The sequence below is a fragment of the Atheta coriaria genome, unplaced genomic scaffold, assembly GCF_025399875.1.
Source record: "Atheta coriaria isolate IRGN ID8LTWV9N9 unplaced genomic scaffold, Caltech_Dcor_3.1 hic_scaffold_9_pilon, whole genome shotgun sequence".
Classification (NCBI taxonomy): Eukaryota; Metazoa; Arthropoda; class Insecta; order Coleoptera; family Staphylinidae; genus Dalotia; species Dalotia coriaria.
The window spans coordinates 10,006,232-10,025,002 of NW_027045451.1; the positions used below are offsets into that span (position 1 = coordinate 10,006,232).

The following is an 18,771-nucleotide window of genomic DNA, read 5'->3' on the forward strand; positions in this document are numbered from 1 at the left end:
TTAAGTAAACATTGATTTATTATTATAGATTACCCTTTTATCACTTCTTATAAATCGTAAAATCTTGTATATAAAATATTTTCAATGTCATTTGATGTTGCATTACAATAAAATTAAAATCACAAACTTAAAATCACATGAACAATATAATCTGATAATACAATAACAAGAAAGTCTTATGAGGCAAGCTGGAGAGCCATTTCCTCTTTGAAGAAATGGGCCAGCTGTTGCAAAACTTGACCCTGCAGGTTTCCATTGCTCATGATTAAGGTTGCAGCAGCTGCAATGTCTGTAGCATCGATGTCTTGGAAAATTGCTTGGAAGTTATTCTCCAAGAGCATAAGTTGTTGTGGAGTCATTTCTTGTAACACAGACACCACTGATTTGAATTTGCCTTTGCTTTGAACAGCAGCATAAAGTGAACCTAGGGCTCCACCTGAAAATGTTTACATCATAAGTAATAATTAGATATATAAACTGATATAATATAAACTAGTGATGGGTATTACCTATTCCCATTCCAATAGGACCTCCAAGTAATGCTCCCCCAAAAGCACAAGCTCCTGCTGTGACTGCTCCTTTCATGGCTTCAGTTGCTGTGCATTGTAGGCCTTTCTCAACACTGATTATTTCCAAAACTTTAACAATTGCACCTCTATTTAAAGGCATTTTAAATAAATTACGTTTTATAACAATTAAACAAACTAAAGAGGCAACTAAATGAAGAAGCGGTTTTGAGGTTAAGGATGAGATTTGAAATGCAGTGGAAGTTTATGTCACTGACTCAACTGCGTCTTGAAAAGTGTGGTGAGAGTTGTGACTTGCGCGAGATACTTTGTTGAATTAATCAGTTCAATATTCGGTTTATCACCTATAGGACGTAAAAGTGATATGTGAAACCAATGTAAATCGGATGCGGTTATCGGTATGTACACTACTACTTTATGCAAACAATCGCGAACGTTATTTTAGGAACTATGTGAATACCACATTTAAAGAAAAGTAGAGATAGGATCTTGTTTAATTTATTATTGAGTGCATTTTTAAAATATCTAAAAATTCAATATATGAGGTTTCGTTTTTTTAATAAAAATTTAATAATGAGATGATAAGAACTTCCATTCACACAAAAAAGGTCAGGTTTGATGTAGCTATGACTAATCATTGGAACCAACGAGACTTTATCAGAATTTTGTTTTGGCTTCATTTTTATTAATGACTAGAAACTACTTAAACGAGATAAAATCTTATTGTACGTATAAAAATTGGCAACCGTCTGGAAATCTTTTATTTTTTTATGCATTCTGGTGGCATATTTAAAATTAACTGATTTGCAAAATAAGTTTTACCCAAGCATCTATTAATTTTCTGAGAAATAAATAATAATAGATTAAATTATATTAAAACTTTTTTTTTAATTAAATCTCGTTAGCATTCTGCCAAAAAGTAGACTAAATTCTTTTCAAAATATCAAAAACAATAAAAAAAACAGAACTCCAGTATACGATATAACATTTTTCAAGTTTTATTTCGTACTTTTGAATTGATATTTCATCATCATTGGACCAACATAAATATCTAAACAAGCTTCCCAATAATAACCCATTCAAGTATTATCAATTATTTGCACAGAGATTATTTACAAACGGTAAAAGGAGATATTTACGTGTTTGGTATGATAATATCATAAAAAAAACACTCTCAGTAAATTTAGTTTAATTGCCATTTAATTATCAATAGTCAATCATATGTATAATCAACAAATGTTTACATTTACTTACATGCGTTTTTTCTTCATTTCTTATATGTTCACATATTTCATTTGTATTTATTTAGTCGTTAAATTAATTAATAGTTTAAGTTACTTTTACTTATATACTTGGTATTCATGTGTACTTTGTTTCGGTTTGCTTTGGTTTTTGTTTTTCGTCTTGTGTTACCTTCATCGAATACTAAGATAATAATTAATCTTAAAATATGTATATTAATTACATGCTTCTCCACTTTCTGGGGGCTGTTTCGCATCCATCACGCAATCTCCTCACAAATGTGTCCAACCAGCGAATGCTTTTCTTGCATTCATCGCCTCGTAATCTCAGCATGATTTGAAAATCTTACATTTACATTCTCCGTATTTGTTACTTGTTATGAAAAAAGTGTCGTTCCTCAATCGATTAAGTGTGTGTTTCGTGTGTGTGTGTTTTGCTAAATTCATTTGAGTTTTCTACGCAAGCAATATAGTCATTAGAAAAGTTAAGTCGTCGTATCCTTAGACATACATACAGTACGTTCGAAGTGGGCTCTGAGGGAAAATGTACAGATCGAAAGAGATGCTTGAAGCGCGGACAGTTTTTGCAGCGATATAATAAGTTTGTGCTCGTTTTTCATCATTTGTCATCGAATAGAACTCGTAACATGTAAAAGTCGAAGGTTTAGTAAGTAAGTCGTACAAGAGGTACAAGAGTTTAAGTGAGTTTTGTGTGTGTGTGTGCACATCGCTTTGGTCTTTATTCGGTATAATTCGCTAGATTCTCTAAGCTACACACAATTGCCACGAGTAGTTGAACTCGTTTGTCGTCTACTGGTTGGACTGTACGTTTTCAGTGTTGCGTGTGTCAGTTTTTTATCGGTTTGTGCGGCGCCATTGACAAAGGGCATGCCAATCTTCTAGACTTTGAGAAAGATATGACTTTTCATGATTAATGATTACACTAGCTCAGCGAACGATCGCGACGCCCTCTGCCAACGCGCCAGTCTTGTCAACATGGCCGCTGCTCAAGTGTGTGTAGAAATAAAAACTGTACATTAGACATAAATTGATTGTGTGTGTGTGTGTTTGGTGGGTGTAAATATGTATCTCGTGGATTCGTGTCTCACCTCAGCTCGATTACAATTACATAATTATAATTAATCCATAATAATCATAATAATAAATACATGTAGATATATGTATATCAATTAATTACAATATTTCGAATCGAAATGGCACGAGGATGGCAGTGTTGCTCGGCCCTTAATTAGATATTAATGATATGACAGTTTGCGACCACGTGCACTTGTTCTCCATCCTTGTAGGGTGTTTCAATATTTCAATATTAGTTGTTGGTTGTTTTTTTTTTGTTTTTGTTTCAACACTTTAGCCTCTTAACGATTTAATAATTACCTAATGAAATGAAATGAATCGTCCTCTCTATTACACATCTCGCCATCATCATTTGCATGATCATCTGTTTTTAGCTAAAAATGCAATTTAATAATACTCTTACTCGTAATAACATTAATAATTATCATATTTATACTTTTATTTATATTTCATTATTCAACCAATCAATTTTCGTTTAGTTTTCTCTACTTGTTCAGCATTCTTTCATCTGCTCCCGCCGGCTGTAGGACGATGACTAGTGTGAATCATGCGAATGTACAAGAAGTCGACATTTTATGTATTCTTTGGTTTTTTGTTTGTTTTTGAGAGCTGTTTTCGGTATGATACAAAGGCATTATCATTCCCGCTTAAGATTAAAACATTTATATGCATCGGTTCTCATCATCTGTCCAATAGTAATTCATTCTAAACGTGTAAATCGTAAATAGCCATATGATGATTCGCGTTACTGTTTATAATTTTAGTTTAGCGTTTGTTTGGTTTACTGTTTCCAAGTGTAGCGAGTGATATTTCGATATATAACATACGAATGCGTAATGTACATTTATGATGTTGGTTTGTTTCGCTAACGGTAACGATTTGTACTTAAATAGCTTTTTCTTTACACATTATTAAAGACAACAGACACACTTTTTATGTTTTTCATGTTTTTAAGATGGAATAACATTTCTGTGGATGTTTTGGTGTGTTTGTCGTGATAACGTATCGCAAAACTCAACACAATTATATTTATACATAGCGCTTTCTCTTCTAGAATAATTTATATATCATATATGTACGTATTGACTTAATTATTAATTAACTCTTTATACACCGAAATAACTATTTCCATTTGTTTTCTTGGGTTTTCTTCATCATCTTTTATCATTTAATAAATTATTTGCTTTGTTTGTGTTCATTCGCTTGCTTTTTGACTTCCGACTTGCAAATCTGTTCGAATCGCACACGTTTTTCTCTTGTTTTTTTGTTTGCGTCCTTTAAGGGTTATATTAGTTGTAATTTATTGTCAATTAATTTCATAACTTTCATAATTTGTAGACATTTACCTTTGGTTCAGCAAGCTGGCGAAACTTTTTCCGTTTTTTGTTCGTTTTTTTTTTGTTGCGTGGAAGAAAGCGTGAAGAGGGTTTTTATTCGTGAATGCGTGTGTGTGTTGCACGCACCATGCGGAAATGAATACTGTTTGCGTTTTTCGCTTTATTTGCGTTTTTTTTTTGTTTGCATGTCGGCAACAACAATCGTCAACATTTATAATTTACACAACATACAAGGACGCACTTTCAACAGTTTCGCTTATTAGTGTGTGTTTTTGTGTGTGTTTGTTTGTTAAATCCAATATTGATAAAGATAACGTTCGAGTGGTTTTTTAGGCAGTGCTTCGTCGCAAAATCGAATTGTTTGAGAATCTCGTGATTTTCCTGCGTAATTATCAACTAATATTCGTTTAAGAATTGTCTTCGTTCAGCAGACGTCACGTCGAGTCTTCGTGCTCGTGATTATCTTGATCTATTAATGGCGATACGCTGAGAACACTCTGTATATAAAGGAAAATTATGATTTTTCATGTTTTTTTTTGGGTAATAAATTGGTTTACTCACCTCTTCTTTGAGTTGTTGAACTAATCGTCGTCGATCCACTTTGAGTCGCTCTTGTTGCTCATCTTGCTGCGCTGTTTTTATTCCTGTGATCTCCAAGAGGGCAAGATGGGCATCTTTTTCACTTATCGCAGCTTCCAACGCCTCCCTTCTAATCATTACATAATAAAAATATAAATTTTAGGAATTCTAGTATATTAAGTCTCAAGTGCGTTAAACGGCATTTTAACCACGAGAGTTGAAAAAAGTTAAAGTTAAAGTACTTTAGTCACGGCTTTGGCCGTCTGTATTTAAAGTACCACTTTTGTGTTGGAAAAATGGCGCTTTTAGGGTGCAAGTAGAAAAAAATAATTTACTTACTTCATATTTGCTAATTCTTGCATCTGTTGCCTTCTTTCATTCAATAATATCTTCAATCTCTCCTCGAAGGCGTTCATTTTTAAAACAACCGGTCGACAATCATGACATTTCAGATTCCGGGCTGATTGTAACGATAGAAGACGTTGTTCTAATTTTGCCACCTATAAAAATCCACTTAGTATTCCATTTGAAAACAACTAAATTAAACTCTTATTACCTTTTCAAGTATTTTGCTCCTATTTTCTTGCTCTTTCCTCAACTCCTGTTCCTTCTCCTCGACGATCTGATAACTGGCCCTCAGCGCGTCCGCCATTTGCGCGACTCGATCCGCCATTTGCTTATCACTCGTGTGTTCTTGCTTTGTACACCGCAAACGATACCGTAATCGTCCAAACAAATAAAAGTAAAACAACCAACGAAACCAAAACGAAAACACGAACACAATATTGCACTAGATTTGTTAGAATCAAAAGATGCGCTTTCACTATACAGTGGTTCTTATGCATTTAAATAGAGAGGTGAAGATTAGTGATTATGTGGTTTTTGTTCGCTTCGTGAGTGATTCCCTTAGAAGATTAAAGTTTTTAGCGTTTTTTTTTTTTTGGTTTGCTTTATCCATGATGATTAGAGTTAATTAAATTTAGTTAATGCATATGATCTGGTATTTTATATGTATAGCATACAGTAGTAGGATGATGATGGTTGGTTTAGGTTTAAATTTTGTTTTTGGTTTGTTTGGAGGGTAGGAAGGCTTTAGAAGAAGCTCTTTAGGAAGCCTGCAGGTCCAGCCTAAGCATTTTCAAGAAATAAAACATTCGTATTAGTATATTAGAATAATTAGTATTTGTTTAGTATTAATTAAACTTTGAAATGTTTTACATACCTCCTGCTTTCTTTGTTCTTCTAATTGTGCATTCACTTGCTGTTGAGACTTCAGTTTCGTCTGAGCTGCTTTCAACGATCTGTAAAATAAAACATTTCATAGAAATTTTTAATTTTGTTAAAAATTTTGTGATTCTTACTGTTGCAATTCCATTATAGTCTTCTCTTTGGAGTTTTGTTCTTCTTGACTCATCTGTACCACTTGCAGAAGTCGCTCCATTTCGCTTTCCTTTTGTTTTACATCTTCCTGGGCCTTTTTGAGCGCTTCTTCAGCAGCAGCAAGCTTTTTATTCAATTCACCGGCAGCTGCAGCACCACCACCGGCCTTCTTAAGCTGCTGCTCTAACTGATCCATCTGTGCTTTGCGATTGCGCAGATCCTGATCCATTGCTTGGAATTGCTTCTCTTTCTCCATCACCTGCTTATGCTTAGCGTCGACTTGCTTGCGTTGTTCGTCGAATTGTCTACGCTGTTCATCGAATTGTTTCCTCGCCATTGCTAGCTCTTCAGCCTGTTTGCCCACTGCGGCGTTGGCCCCAACGTTGTTGTGCATTTTTTTCGATGCCTCCATCAACTCCATCTTGAAAGAAAATATTGATCATTAAAAATGGTTATTTTAGTGAAAAACTACAAGAAAATTTGAGCAAAAAATAAGTTTATAAAAGCAAACCAAATTGTGAACTCATAGTTGGTATATCCGGCAGGTTTTACCTGGTTGCGTTCGAGTTCTTGTACCAACATCTCCAGCTGTGCTTGCAGACGTTCCTTTTCGGTGCCGGAATTCTTGAGATCCGCTTGTGCTTTCTCTAATTCTTTTCTTAACCGTTGTACCTCTTTGTCGTCCACTGCAGGTGGTTGCTGGCCTTGTTGCATTCCTTTCTGTTGGAACTGCGCCATTTGTTGCAATTGTTGCTGCAGTTGTTTCTCCATAACCTGGATGCGTTTCTGGAGATCCTGTGCGGTTTTCTCTGCCTGGTCAGCTCTCGCTGTCTCCTGTTCGACGACCTTACGCCATTGCTCCAATTCGCTATCCCCTCTCGCGCCTGTCTCCTGCAATCGTTTCTCTGCTTTGTCTGCTCTCTGCCGATGAGTATCTCTTTCTTTCTGGATTGCTTGTAATTGTTGCTGCAGTTTTTGAATTTCTCTGTCGCGGTTCTCCAGCATTTCCTTGGTACCTCTTTCTACATCTTGCGACATACGCTTCTGTTCGTTCTTGAGCTTTGTCACTTCCGCTTTTTGTTTCTCCAACTCCACTTCGGACTGGTTTAATTCCTGCTGGAAATTCATCAACATATCCTGGGATTTTTCTAATTGCAATACAAGTTGATCCCTTTCTGTTGTTAGCTGTTTGATGTCCGCTTCGTATTTTACTATCTGCTTTTCGACAGAGTCACCCTGTCGACCTTGTTTGTCCAACATGGAGACCATCTTTTCTCGTTCCCTGGAAACCTGCGCCAGTTCTTGTTGTAGCTTAACAATGGTTTCCTGTGTGCGGTGGTCAATGGTCCTACGTTGGGTATCCATACCACTTCGCATTTGTCCCAATTCTGCTCGGAGGACATCTCTCTCCTGCTCCATTGTCTTCCATTCGATCTTTTCACGTTCGATGTGTTCGTGCATCCTTGCCAACTCATTGGCCATGCGTTCAAACTCAATCTTGGTAGCTTCGTTTGTCTCCAAGGCCTTGGCGAGATGTATTTGGGACTTCTCCAACTCCTGGGCCAACCTGCCAGCTTCCAATTCAGTGGCATCTCTCGCCTGGATTGCTTTCTCGAGTTTCTCTTTGAGACGCTCCACCTCCAGGCGTTCATCAGATCGTACACTATCCGCGGCAAGGGTTTGTCTCCTCTCGGTTTGTGCCAATTCAACGCGGAGTTTCTCGTTCTCCTTCTGGAGCTTCTCCATTTGAACTTTGAGTTTCTCATGGCGATCACGCAACTTCTCACATTCAATAACAGCACGCTCGAGTTCATGTCGTTGTTTGTCCTGCCCACCGCTGACTTTATTGACCTCCTGTCTTGCAAGGTCCAGTTGCAGTGAGAGTTCATGAAGTTTGGTCTCAAGCTGAGCGTTGGTTGCCGCGACGCGTTGAGCTTCATCTCGTAGGCGTTCAGTTTCCGCGGTTCTTTCCTTCTCTTCATATTGGTACTTACCACGGCTGGTTTCAGCCAGGACCAAGTCCTTCCGTGCTCTATCCAGGTCAGTCAAGGTCTTCTCGAGTCGTTCACGTAGACGTTCAACTTCTGCACGTAGACGATCATTATCCTCTTTGGTACGCACTTCTTCCCGGTCATATTTGCTGTACCTACTTGAGGAACTAGTGGTTGTCTCACGCAGAGAATCGTATTCACCAACGACTTTTCGGAATTCATTCTGGAGACATTCGTGTTTGTCCCGGATCTTATCCAATTCGATTGAGTGTCGAGTGGCTTCCTCTTGGGCCTTTTCATAGCTCGCTTGGGCTTTGTTACCTTGCGCGTGGGCCCTCTCCAATTCGTACTGCATCCGTTCACATTCTGATTGCAGTTTATCTTTCTCACTCTGGAGTCTTCGGCCGTCTAGTTGTGATTTTTCGTATCGTTCTCGGACCATGTCCAACTCCAGACCCATTCTACCAAGTTCTTCCTTGGATTTCTCTTCCAATTCCTTGGTACGCGCGAGTTGCATTTGTCCACGTTCGTACATCTCTTGTAGACGTACCAATTCTTCTTGTAGTTTGCGCTGGTCGTCGCGGGTCTTCATCTGGAAGTTTTGTTGCTTGTCTACCTCGACTTCCAGGCGGTCTTTTTCTGCTTGTACGGTGTCCAATTTGTTCTGTATTCTGTAGAGTTCGCTCTGAGATCTGTAAAAATACAAGAAATGCGAATTAGTTTTTTTTGTTTTGAGATTAAAATGATGTTGTACCTATCGTATTTTTCGAGCAGCTTGTCGAACTCTTTGTTGAGCGAATCGCGATCATCCAGTGCCTTCTGGGAAGAGTACATCGCCTTGTCCAACTTGTCTTTGAGCAGCTCGATCTCGCCATAGGCGTCGTCACGTTCAATTTGGAGTTTTTGCTGGAGCATATGGGCCTTGTCCCATCGTTCTTTGAGGATGTCGAGCTCGGTCTCGATGTCGGCGCGCTCACGCTGCAGCTTACCAACCTGGTTCAGTTGCAACTCCAAGCGCTCCTTCATCTTATCGCATTCTTCCTGGAAGCTTTCTTTTTCTTTCTGCAGTCTGGTAGCGGCAATCTAGATAAATGCAGAGACATTAAATCTGGATCAAGTGGGATATGAGGTTGAGAGATGAGATGTACCTGTGACTTTTCGTACTTGTCCCTAAGACGATCTGCTTCTAATTGGACCGTATCCTTGTCCTTCTGTAGCCGAGCAGATTGCCCGAGAGCCTTGTCCAATTGCGATTGGACACTCTCGAAATCGTACCCTTGTTTTTCTTTTTCTAGTTGGATCTGTGGGCAATGAAAAGCGGATTAGAGTGGTTTTTGGATTGTGTTGGATTAGTAGCAGCGTGCTTACCCTGCGTGCTTCCGCCATAGCTTTGTCGAATTTTTCCTGCAATTTGTCGACTTCTGTCTGAGCTTTGTCCAAGGCGTTCTGTAATTTGTCTTGTTGCAATTGGGCCTTTCCCAAGGTAGCCTGTGAGCGCTCCAGCTCCTCCCTGGCCTTGTCGAGGTCCGCCGTCGAGCGATCTTTGTCGGCGTGCAAGCGGGCCATAGCGGCTTGCGCCCGCTCCAACTCCTCGCGTAGGCTGTTCTGTTCTTGGTGTGAATTTTCCAGGCGTGCCTTGAGGCGGTATACTTCCCCCTGCGACTTTTCCAATTTCTCTTGCAGCGCTGTGGCCTCGGATTTGGCGCGTTCGTTGTCCGCCTGCGTGACGCGCAGTTCGGCCTGACAACGGCGCAGATCCGATGAGGTCTTGTCGCTGCGGTCGTACATGGTATCGAATTCCTGCGAGCGCGACAACGCACTGCGACTTAACGAGGAGGTCATCTGCTGACGCTCCGAGCGCTCGGCGCGTTCCACGTCCGCGCGGAGGCGTTCGTTCTCCAACTCGAGGCGTGCCAATCGTTGGCGCGTTGCCTCGTAGTCTGAGCTGCGGCCGACGTCCACGGAGAACTTGTCCAACTCGGCCTTGGATTTTCCCAACTCAGACTGCGAACTCTCCAATTTCGTCTCCAGTCTATCCCTGTCGCTCTGGGCTCGTTCCAAACGCACCGTCAACTTCTCTACCTCACTATTCAATGCATGAATCTTCATCTTGTATTCAGCGATTTCCCGCTCGTGCAAATCGCGTTCCTCTGCTTTTTCTTGTTCGGCGCGATCACGCTGTTCACGTAACTGATTCATTTGTTTCTCCTTGTCACCGATGGCTTCCTCCAGCGAAGAAAGCGCACCTTCAGATGAACAATGATGCGCCTGCATGGCATTCAAACGTGCGCGCGCCATATCCACCTGATTATCCTTTTCTTTCAATAAATCTTCCAAGTTTTCCACCTGGTCACAACGCAGCGTTAACACAAAAGAACATTTTCAATTCACAATCCCCGATACCTAAAGACACCTGTAATATGTTCTGTAACACATTGGACATCTACGCAGACAATTACCTTTCTTTGCAGGACATTAATCTTGCGATCCTTAATGTCCATGTGTTCGCGCATCTCGGCGACCTCAGCACCCGCCCGCTGTCGCTCTTGTTGATGCTGACCGGTTTTCTTCTCGAACTGCCGATTTTTCTCCTCCAGTCGCTGGCGCATTTCTTCGACGTCACCCTGTAGCATATTGTAGTGCTCCTCCTTGGCGCACAGCGACTCCTTCAGCACGGCGATGTGCCGCTGGTAGTCCTGGTGCTGCTCCTCCAGCGTCTTCATCTTGGCGCTCATCGCGAGGATCTCCTGGTCGCGCCGCTGGATCTCCACGCGGAACTCGTCCAGCTGCGCAAAATCGAAACGCATGCGAGACTTGCACTCGCACACTCGAGCACGCCCATTTTGTTTCATGGGGGGCGGAGCAACGGGGAGGAGCTTAAGGAGCATGCAGAGTGCGTGTTCAACATGTCAAGTGTAGGTGTGGGTATATGAAGTGTTGGTATGTGTGTTTTGTGTGATCTGGTGGTGAGATTCAAGAAGAGATGAAGAGAGAGGTGGTAAAACGTACGCAAAGCGGACCCGACACAACTGACCCTTAAGAGTTTCTATATATATATGAGTATATAACAACAAATAAAACTTTGATGCGCCGAACGTTCACATCATCATTGCGATGGGTGGCAGTTGCAGTGGTTGTTGTTGTTGTTGTTGTTGTTGTAGATGGTGGTGACTTACTTGACGCTTGAACGGCGCCGTGGCGTCGCCGCCGCCGAGCCGATCCACCTCGTCCTCCAGCAAGCGCACCTCGCGTTCGAGGGTCGCGATGCGCGCGTCCTTCGTGTCGAGCAGCACGCGGACGGTGCTGCCGGACGGCGACGGCACCAGCTCCAGCTGCGACTGCAGCGTGCGCAACGTCTCGTTGGCGAGCCGCAGCTCCTGCACACACAAACCAAGACAACACACAGAGAGTGGAGGTGTGGAGCGCCCTCGCCGCACCTCCCCGATATCCCTCACGCGACAACCCCCGCTTTCAACGCTCGCTTTACCAACCTCGCTCGTTCGAAAATTGCAATTTGTTTTTCATTTTTCTGGCCGAATTTGAATTTGTTTCATTGCGCTGGCACACACACGCAATTCTATCGCACCCCTCTGCATACTCCTTAATTATATGGTTATATTTTGATTCGTATCCAAGTTTTCTATCGTTATGCCTTCTAAACAACTCAGATTTAAATAATTAATGCATTTAACGAGAAAACACTTGAGATACATTGGTTTTGAATTTGGTCTGAATTTTGTTTGAGTAATTTGATGTCAAATATTTGGTTCGATGAGAATGAGTATGTCTCATGAGGGTGACTTGACGATACCTGTTTCTGAGCCATCGCTTGCATCTGCTGGAACATGGCGCGCTCCTCTTCTTTGCCTGTAATCAACCCAAACACAATCAAAAACTTCTTCGCTATTCACCCACACCGAACACACTGTATACAACACCAAGGCTTCAACAAAAGAACAGTGCATTGCAATAAACCCCAGACATTTATATTTAGTTATCGAGAGAAGAAAAAAACGGAAAGCATTTATTGTTTAGTTTCTCCCTGTGCGAATTGTGCGCGAAAACAATAAAACACTCAGCATCACGCGCACAGAGATGGATTTATGCTCGGCACTCACCCATTCCTTTGTTCTGCAACATCTCCAGCAGCTTCTTGATGCTCTCGTCGCGTGCCTGCAGCGTCTGCTTCTGCGTCTCGATGCGCAGCTCCAACTCCTAGAACGTGCCCCAAAAACACACAAGCTATGACACATGTGGATCATCCTTATCATCGCGTCCGGGAAACAACACAGAGTGATGCGAATATTCACACAGCGTGATTTGTGTCGGGTGTATTGGGTATATACAATGTCATTGTCCTGTCTCGAGTAGGGCGATAGTTTATAAATGCGTGTGTGTGTTTCATATATATAATGTTTGTTTGCGAAAAAAGAGAAACGTGAGAAAGTGTAAGCAAACGCTTTTCGTTCGTGGCGTGTAGAAGGTGTAGGTGTGATGTATGAAGTGATTGAAGCGTGCCTGATGAGGGTGAGACTGTGCCGGGCACGCTGGGGTGTTGATAGGTCACCTTGATCGTGTCGCGCAGGATGGCGATCTCGCGGCTCAGATGTTCGTTCTCTTGATAGATGACTTCCATCTGTTGTTGGACTTCGATGCTTGGGCCACGCATTCGCATGCGGAGTTCTTCCTCCAGTTGGCGTACCAACATTGCTTGTTTCTAAACATTTTCAAAAGAAAATATTTTTTATTATTATTTTTATTCAAAGTCAGGATTGGGACAGCAGTTTATTGATTTTTAAGATGGTATATAATAGGATTTTGTATATGGCTCGTAAAATCAATTTTGTCGTCGAATCATGTCCCATTGTTTATTAATATTTCCCAGATCGATGCGATCGCCCCATGCCAGTGTTCCAAGAAACATAATTCATTGCGTGCGTGATTTTCCACCCCCGCGCATAGATGGCCGTGAGGGCGGCAGCGGAATTGAATGAAATTGTGGTTTGTTATCGTTGCGGGCCGCGCGGTGCGTTTGTACCCGCTCCGGCCGACCTCGTTCGAGCATCAACGCGCGAGCGCCGCGGGTGGCGCGGGGGCGGCACGATCGTGTGCGCGAGTGAGATCGATAGGAAAGTGCAGGGTCGTCGACCGCCCTCCCCAACACACACACATATACATAGACACGCGGTGCGCACGAGGCGCCGCAAAGTCTACTTCAACATTCGTTTGTGCCAAAAACTCATTTCCACACCACCATGAGGTAGAGTACGTGGCGCGTTTTATCGTGGTATCCCCAGTAGGCCTAATCCACACGCACTATTCCAAAATTTAATGGATTATCTTCCGATTCGCTCTTCGCGATGGACCAGGTGTTGTGCGTTAATTGTTTTCAGGACCGATCGAAATATCACAGGTAAAATTTTCTGCCATACTATCCGCGATGGGATTATCGTTTTCAATGCTATCTTGGTTCTCGAGTTCATCGTACGTGTGCTCAAAAACGGTAATCGTATTTAAATACAAATTACTAATTTACTTTTCTAGCCTTCTCTTGGGCAAAGATTTCAATAATTTTGTCGTACTCTAGTTTTTTAAAAATATCATTTTCTATGAACATTAATGCGAAGTCATTTAAGTGCTCTTGTGAAAGACTATTGCGCAGATAGTTTTTGACTCGTTTTAAAACTGAAAATGTCCTTTCTCCACTTGCATTAGAAACGGGCAAGGTCAAAAAAATTTGCAGTATTGTGTGTATATTTGGAAAAGTTGATTTTAGACCATTACTTAATGTTGCATACATTTCATGTGGATCTCTAATATTTTCTTCTTGTATGTATTTTAGAAAATGAGTTAACTCATCAGTGAAATATTCTGGCTCAATATCTTTTTCATACTTAGACAATAAACGCTCTACACAATTATTAGTCTCAACACGGCTTAATTTTAAATCAAAGAAAATTTTAAAATCGTTAAGAACATTGATATAGACATCGCCCCTTCGAGTAATTTCTGATGTTAATACATCACATACAATATAAAAATTTCCTGACAAAAATGCTGTATCATTTTTGTTCGTTTCATCATATGGATATTTGCGTTTTCTTTGTCTCATCTCTTTATAAGAATGATGAGCTGTTAGGGATTTAGCCTCCTCTTCAACAGTTTCGAAATTATTTCTGACCACTGTTATAAATTCGTTTAATGATTTTAATAAACTAACACTATTAAGAATATTTGTCTTTGGTTCCTGTAAGTATTTGCTGGTAATTTCGATTCTCTGTAGGAGTTTGTTCCAGAAAATTGTTAACAGTGCCGTCTCAAATTGATCGAACTCTTTTGAAGTCTGTTTTTTTTTAATCCAACTACCACCCCAAAAATCTAGATAAAAATTGTAGGAGGATAAACGTTGGTTAATTAATATTCCAAAAAAGAGAGTTACCCGCTATTTTACAACCTCTATGGAATATTCCTCAACTCATCTCCTCCACAGATGTTCGAAATTTAAAAAAATTGGCAAAATACTACTCGCATTATAGCTACAACTTTCTAACGCAATATTCAAGAAAAGGTCACAAAAATTCGTGGCAGAAAACATCCAAATTTTATTTTAAACAGTTTGAGATAAAAAGTTTTAAGTCAGCTATATATCCGTGACGGTTGCTTTGCGGACACGTGTGAAATGCCGTTTTGGGCGCCAAGTGAAAACCTCCTTACTAATCTATTTTCCACGATCCAGAGCTCGACTTGGCCGGGCCATCTACCACCCGCCGCCGGTGTGAATACGCCACGGCGTTGTGGTGTAAGTGAGCGGTTGTACGAGCAAGCGTAACGTCGAGTACTCGCATAGCGCACAATTCATGCATTCAGGTTTCCCGGCTTCCGATGCTGAACGGTCGCCAACGCCACCACTGCCACCGCCACCGCCGGCTTGTGGGGTGGTAGTGGAAGAGAAAAAAAAAGAGGTGTCAGAGCACTCCAAACGGCGATGTTCATGTCGGGCTGCACTCACGATACGAGCGCAACGATTGAAAAATTCATGTTTAGTGATTTTTCTATTCTACTCCGCCGTTATGACAAGTACAAAAAGCACCCACGACAAATTACGCATGACATAACAAGCCGTCATTTATTTCCTCGTCTAGCAGCCAATCAAATATTATTAAAATGCAATTTGGGTGGTGGAATAGATTTTTCATCTATTTTTGTCATCGCGAGGCGGAGAAAACATATTCTGCTTATGCATACTGTATCGTTATCATGTATTGTCTAATGGCATTACCAATTTAAAATGCAAATGATCAAAGTTTTCAATTAGCAGCCGGCCACACGGTCGCTGCTGCAGCGGAATAATACCGTGACGGTGACGCGCTTGTCGCCCGCCCAAACGAGCCAAAGTCGTTTGCGTTTAATTTTCTAATTTTCTCGTGTGCCACGCTCGACGCTCCGCTGGTCTTTGTCGTTGTATTCTCTCATCCAATTTTGGCGAAAGCCGACGCATTCTCACCGGTATCAAAGATATTCTTTCTCTTGTTTGCACACGTCCATGGGATTAAATTTTCGTATTATTGCGTTTTCCCCGGGTTGGGTAGATTCATATTTCTTGATTTAACCGAATTAATTCGGTTTAAACTATTAAGGTTTTAATTTTGCGCAACGTTTTTCATATTTATTAATGTATAAGGGACTTATTGCAGTGGGACTTTGCCCCACTAATCTTTTGCCAAGCAGGTAAAGAAGATATGTCAGTTTTAACTTTCTCCCCACTACTTTTTGCGGGTGGATCGAAGATATAAAAGGCCAGCGCGCAGCGCACACAGTGATCACTCGTGCCTGAGTGGTCCAGCAGTTTATCGCAGGTCTCTAATTTTTTTCTTTTATATCCTCGGTTCTGATCAGTTCTAATCGCGCACCGGAGATATTTAGTCTTCACTTTTCTGCCTCTCTGTGCGCTTTGTAGTGTCGTTACTTGGTTGGAGGCAATTGGTTTCAATTACAGTTTTCTGTAATTCTGTTAGTTACAGCATTTATAACTTTAGACCGGCTGGACAGATTTTGATGATCTATAATTTGTTGGATTCGTCTCTATCCCGAATAGCATAATAATTTGTAAAATATTTAAAATTATGATTTAATTATGATTATGTTAAATATGAGATGAAAATTCGTATGGAAATTCAATCATAGTTATAGTTGCATAATTGAATCCAAAATGGCGCCAAAGTGCATTATTAGCATTTCTAATTTCTTTAAAATAAAATTGCATATTTTATTAAATGAATCGACACATACTGGATCCAAGAAAGTAAAAATTAATTGGAAAAGCTAGTTTTATTCAAAACACAAAAAATCAGATTTTAATTTGTCTGCATTTCCGTTATATTTTTTCCCAGTTTTTTAACAGCACCGCTGTTTCCAGAGAAAAACATCAAACACTAAACAAAAATAATTAAAATTGGTTCTTCCATTTTCACATCCAGCTTTATTAACGAACAACTGTTCATTTTTATAAAAAAAAGATGATGCCTCGGCGCACTTCAGAAAATGTTATATTTAAAACTCCTGTTTAGTATCTCTTTTATTACAAATTAGTAAAAAAACAAACAAATTATCTCGTATTTTTCCTTTCCTATTCATAGTTTTTCTTCTGTAGGTGAGCTTTCATAAAACATTTTATTTCCTTTGGTGGCTTAAACACTAACATCTTCCTGGTAGCAATTTTCTGAAACGTCTATTGAGTTATTATTATCGCTTGAGCTGTAACTGTTTCTGTCTATATCTATATCCCTCAGCGCAATTGTTTCAACTGAAATTACATTCGCGCTCGGTGCGCCCGTCGCCGCCGCGGCGGCAGCGCTTCAATTTCAAATTACGTTCGCTCACGGCCAGTTTGTTATCCGGACGCTACCGTGCGGAACGCGCTGGAAAATCTCTTCGTTTACGACGTGCGTTTGCAGCGTTTCCATGCCGTTCCGTTTTGATCTTCTATTTATATTACAATTATAAACAGAATGAGCAGAATGCGCGGCGCTACTGTTGCAAGAGCTTGAAACGTTTACATCTATCAAACGCACAAATCGCAAACATAACATATAATTCTATATCTGCATTGAGCATCATCTGCTGGAATATTACTATTTAATATTTAACTATATGCATGTATCAAGTGCAGGTACTCTGAAAGAATAAATATATAAATTTAGATATTTATTCAGCATGGAATTGGAAAATATTGAAATTTGTGGATAAAAAAAATATTCCATCAGTAAATAAAACCGTTATATTTTCTAATTTATTCACGATAGCATCGAAGTTTTGATGCGACGCGCACCGCATGAATATTCATGCGTTTGAGTGGTTGGGGGTTGCAGCCGTATTTTTCTCGCTCCGCGTTGTTTTCCTTCCGGCTCTTGGCGGGTTCTGCTTAATCACTTTTCCGATAATGCAATGTGATCGGAGCAATTTGTTTGTTGTTCATTTTTATTCCGACTTTTATGTACACTATATTTACAAATGAGTGGAAACAAGTGAGAAACTACAAAAATAGTCAATGAAGGAAAAAATAAATAAATAAAAAAGCAGAAATAAATTTTATTAGATTCTAAATGGTATATTAAGTATCAAGTGCGCTAAACCACGTTTTAACAACCATTAGCGACCCCGTGACTAAAACCCGTTACTAAAGTGCTTTAGTCACGATCTTGGCCGTTCGTGATTAAAGTAAATTTAAATAAAATAAAAAGAAAATAGAAAAATTAAGTTTTGTAGAACATTTAAATTATTTTTTGTTTACAAATATCTCCAACATGAACTTGCACTCGTACGTTAGTTGAAGCATAACTGATCATTAATTACGACACATGGCCGTACGTCGTGCAAGCGTCTGCTTTATTATTACTTATGATGAACACACCGCCGCCCCCTCAGGGAGCTGCCGCTGTTAATCAGCCAGTGTTTCTGGCGGACGCGTCATGTAGCACGCCGTGAACTTCGTACACTTGAAACAGTCGCCACTGAAAGCGCACTTGGCAGAGCACAGCTAAAAATAACCGCCTTGAATGAAAACATTCCTTTCGACATGCCGACATTCAGTCAGTCAGACACTCGAATTAACCACATTCGTCATGTGTTTCTGCTTTATGCACAACTTTATATTCAGTTACTTAATATCTACGAGTAAAAATATATATCAAACTTCTCATGTAATAGAATGTCATTGAACTACATTGTTTTTCATGAACTATTAAAAACAGGTGGCGCTGCTGTAGCGCAAGTAGTTAATTGCATTAATATCGCATAAAATTCGCTGGCAAACTCGAGTTTTTAACGATGTTTTCGCGCAGTAATTAAGTTTATTAAAATTTCATTGCATTTTTTTTTCTCCTGCGTGCTTGTAACAACGCCCATTCAGGTTTCGTGCGAAAAAACCGGAATCGATAGGCGGGCGCGAGGCGTGCTAACGCGGCAGGTACTTTGCGTAGTTTTGTTCCTTCTGGTGGTGTTCGTGTTGGCGAAGCAAAAAACGAAGCGAACGAAACAAAAACGTAAAACGCGTGCATGAATTTTCAACTCCAGTGCCAGCGCGCTTTTTTTTCCAAACGCTTTTCACGCTTTCCGTACGCTG

General features: G+C 40.4%; 2 protein-coding genes and 1 long non-coding RNA gene across 7 annotated transcripts in view; 1 reads left to right on the forward strand and 2 right to left on the reverse strand.

Moving 5' to 3' along the window:
* Nucleotides 1-827, reverse strand: LOC135798217 (protein C19orf12 homolog). Its single transcript, XM_065310985.1, has 2 exons — nt 510-827; nt 1-436 (listed from the first exon to the last, which is right to left on the reverse strand). The coding sequence occupies exons 1-2, from the start codon at nt 667-669 to the stop codon at nt 177-179; spliced, it is 420 nt and encodes a 139-aa protein (XP_065167057.1). The 5' UTR covers nt 670-827; the 3' UTR covers nt 1-176.
* LOC135798221 (uncharacterized) overlaps nt 793-18,771 on the forward strand; it is a 26,049-nt gene continuing 8,070 nt past the window's right edge. Inside the window, exon 1 of the long non-coding RNA XR_010549679.1 lies at nt 793-925. This is a non-coding gene — a long non-coding RNA (uncharacterized lncRNA). The remainder of the gene's footprint in view (nt 926-18,771) is intronic.
* The window catches only part of brp (ELKS/RAB6-interacting/CAST family member bruchpilot), a 22,925-nt gene continuing 5,863 nt past the window's right edge, over nt 1,710-18,771 (reverse strand). Inside the window, exons 2-16 of one of the 5 annotated variants that reach the window (XM_065310966.1) lie at nt 12,718-12,867; nt 12,269-12,365; nt 11,962-12,017; nt 11,327-11,527; nt 10,610-10,936; nt 9,519-10,496; nt 9,299-9,451; nt 8,905-9,233; nt 6,712-8,842; nt 6,141-6,580; nt 6,002-6,080; nt 5,336-5,476; nt 5,119-5,279; nt 4,762-4,909; nt 1,710-4,697 (exon numbers count right to left, since the gene is read on the reverse strand). In XM_065310966.1, the coding sequence (XP_065167038.1) occupies nt 4,635-4,697; nt 4,762-4,909; nt 5,119-5,279; nt 5,336-5,476; nt 6,002-6,080; nt 6,141-6,580; nt 6,712-8,842; nt 8,905-9,233; nt 9,299-9,451; nt 9,519-10,496; nt 10,610-10,936; nt 11,327-11,527; nt 11,962-12,017; nt 12,269-12,365; nt 12,718-12,867 (5,454 nt within the window). In that variant the 3' untranslated portion in view covers nt 1,710-4,634. Of the gene's footprint in view, nt 4,698-4,761; nt 4,910-5,118; nt 5,280-5,335; nt 5,908-6,001; nt 6,081-6,140; nt 6,581-6,711; nt 8,843-8,904; nt 9,234-9,298; nt 9,452-9,518; nt 10,497-10,609; nt 10,937-11,326; nt 11,528-11,961; nt 12,018-12,268; nt 12,366-12,717; nt 12,868-18,771 lie in introns of those variants that run through there. The other 4 variants (XM_065310967.1, XR_010549671.1, XM_065310968.1 and 1 more) reach the window with 4 other exon arrangements.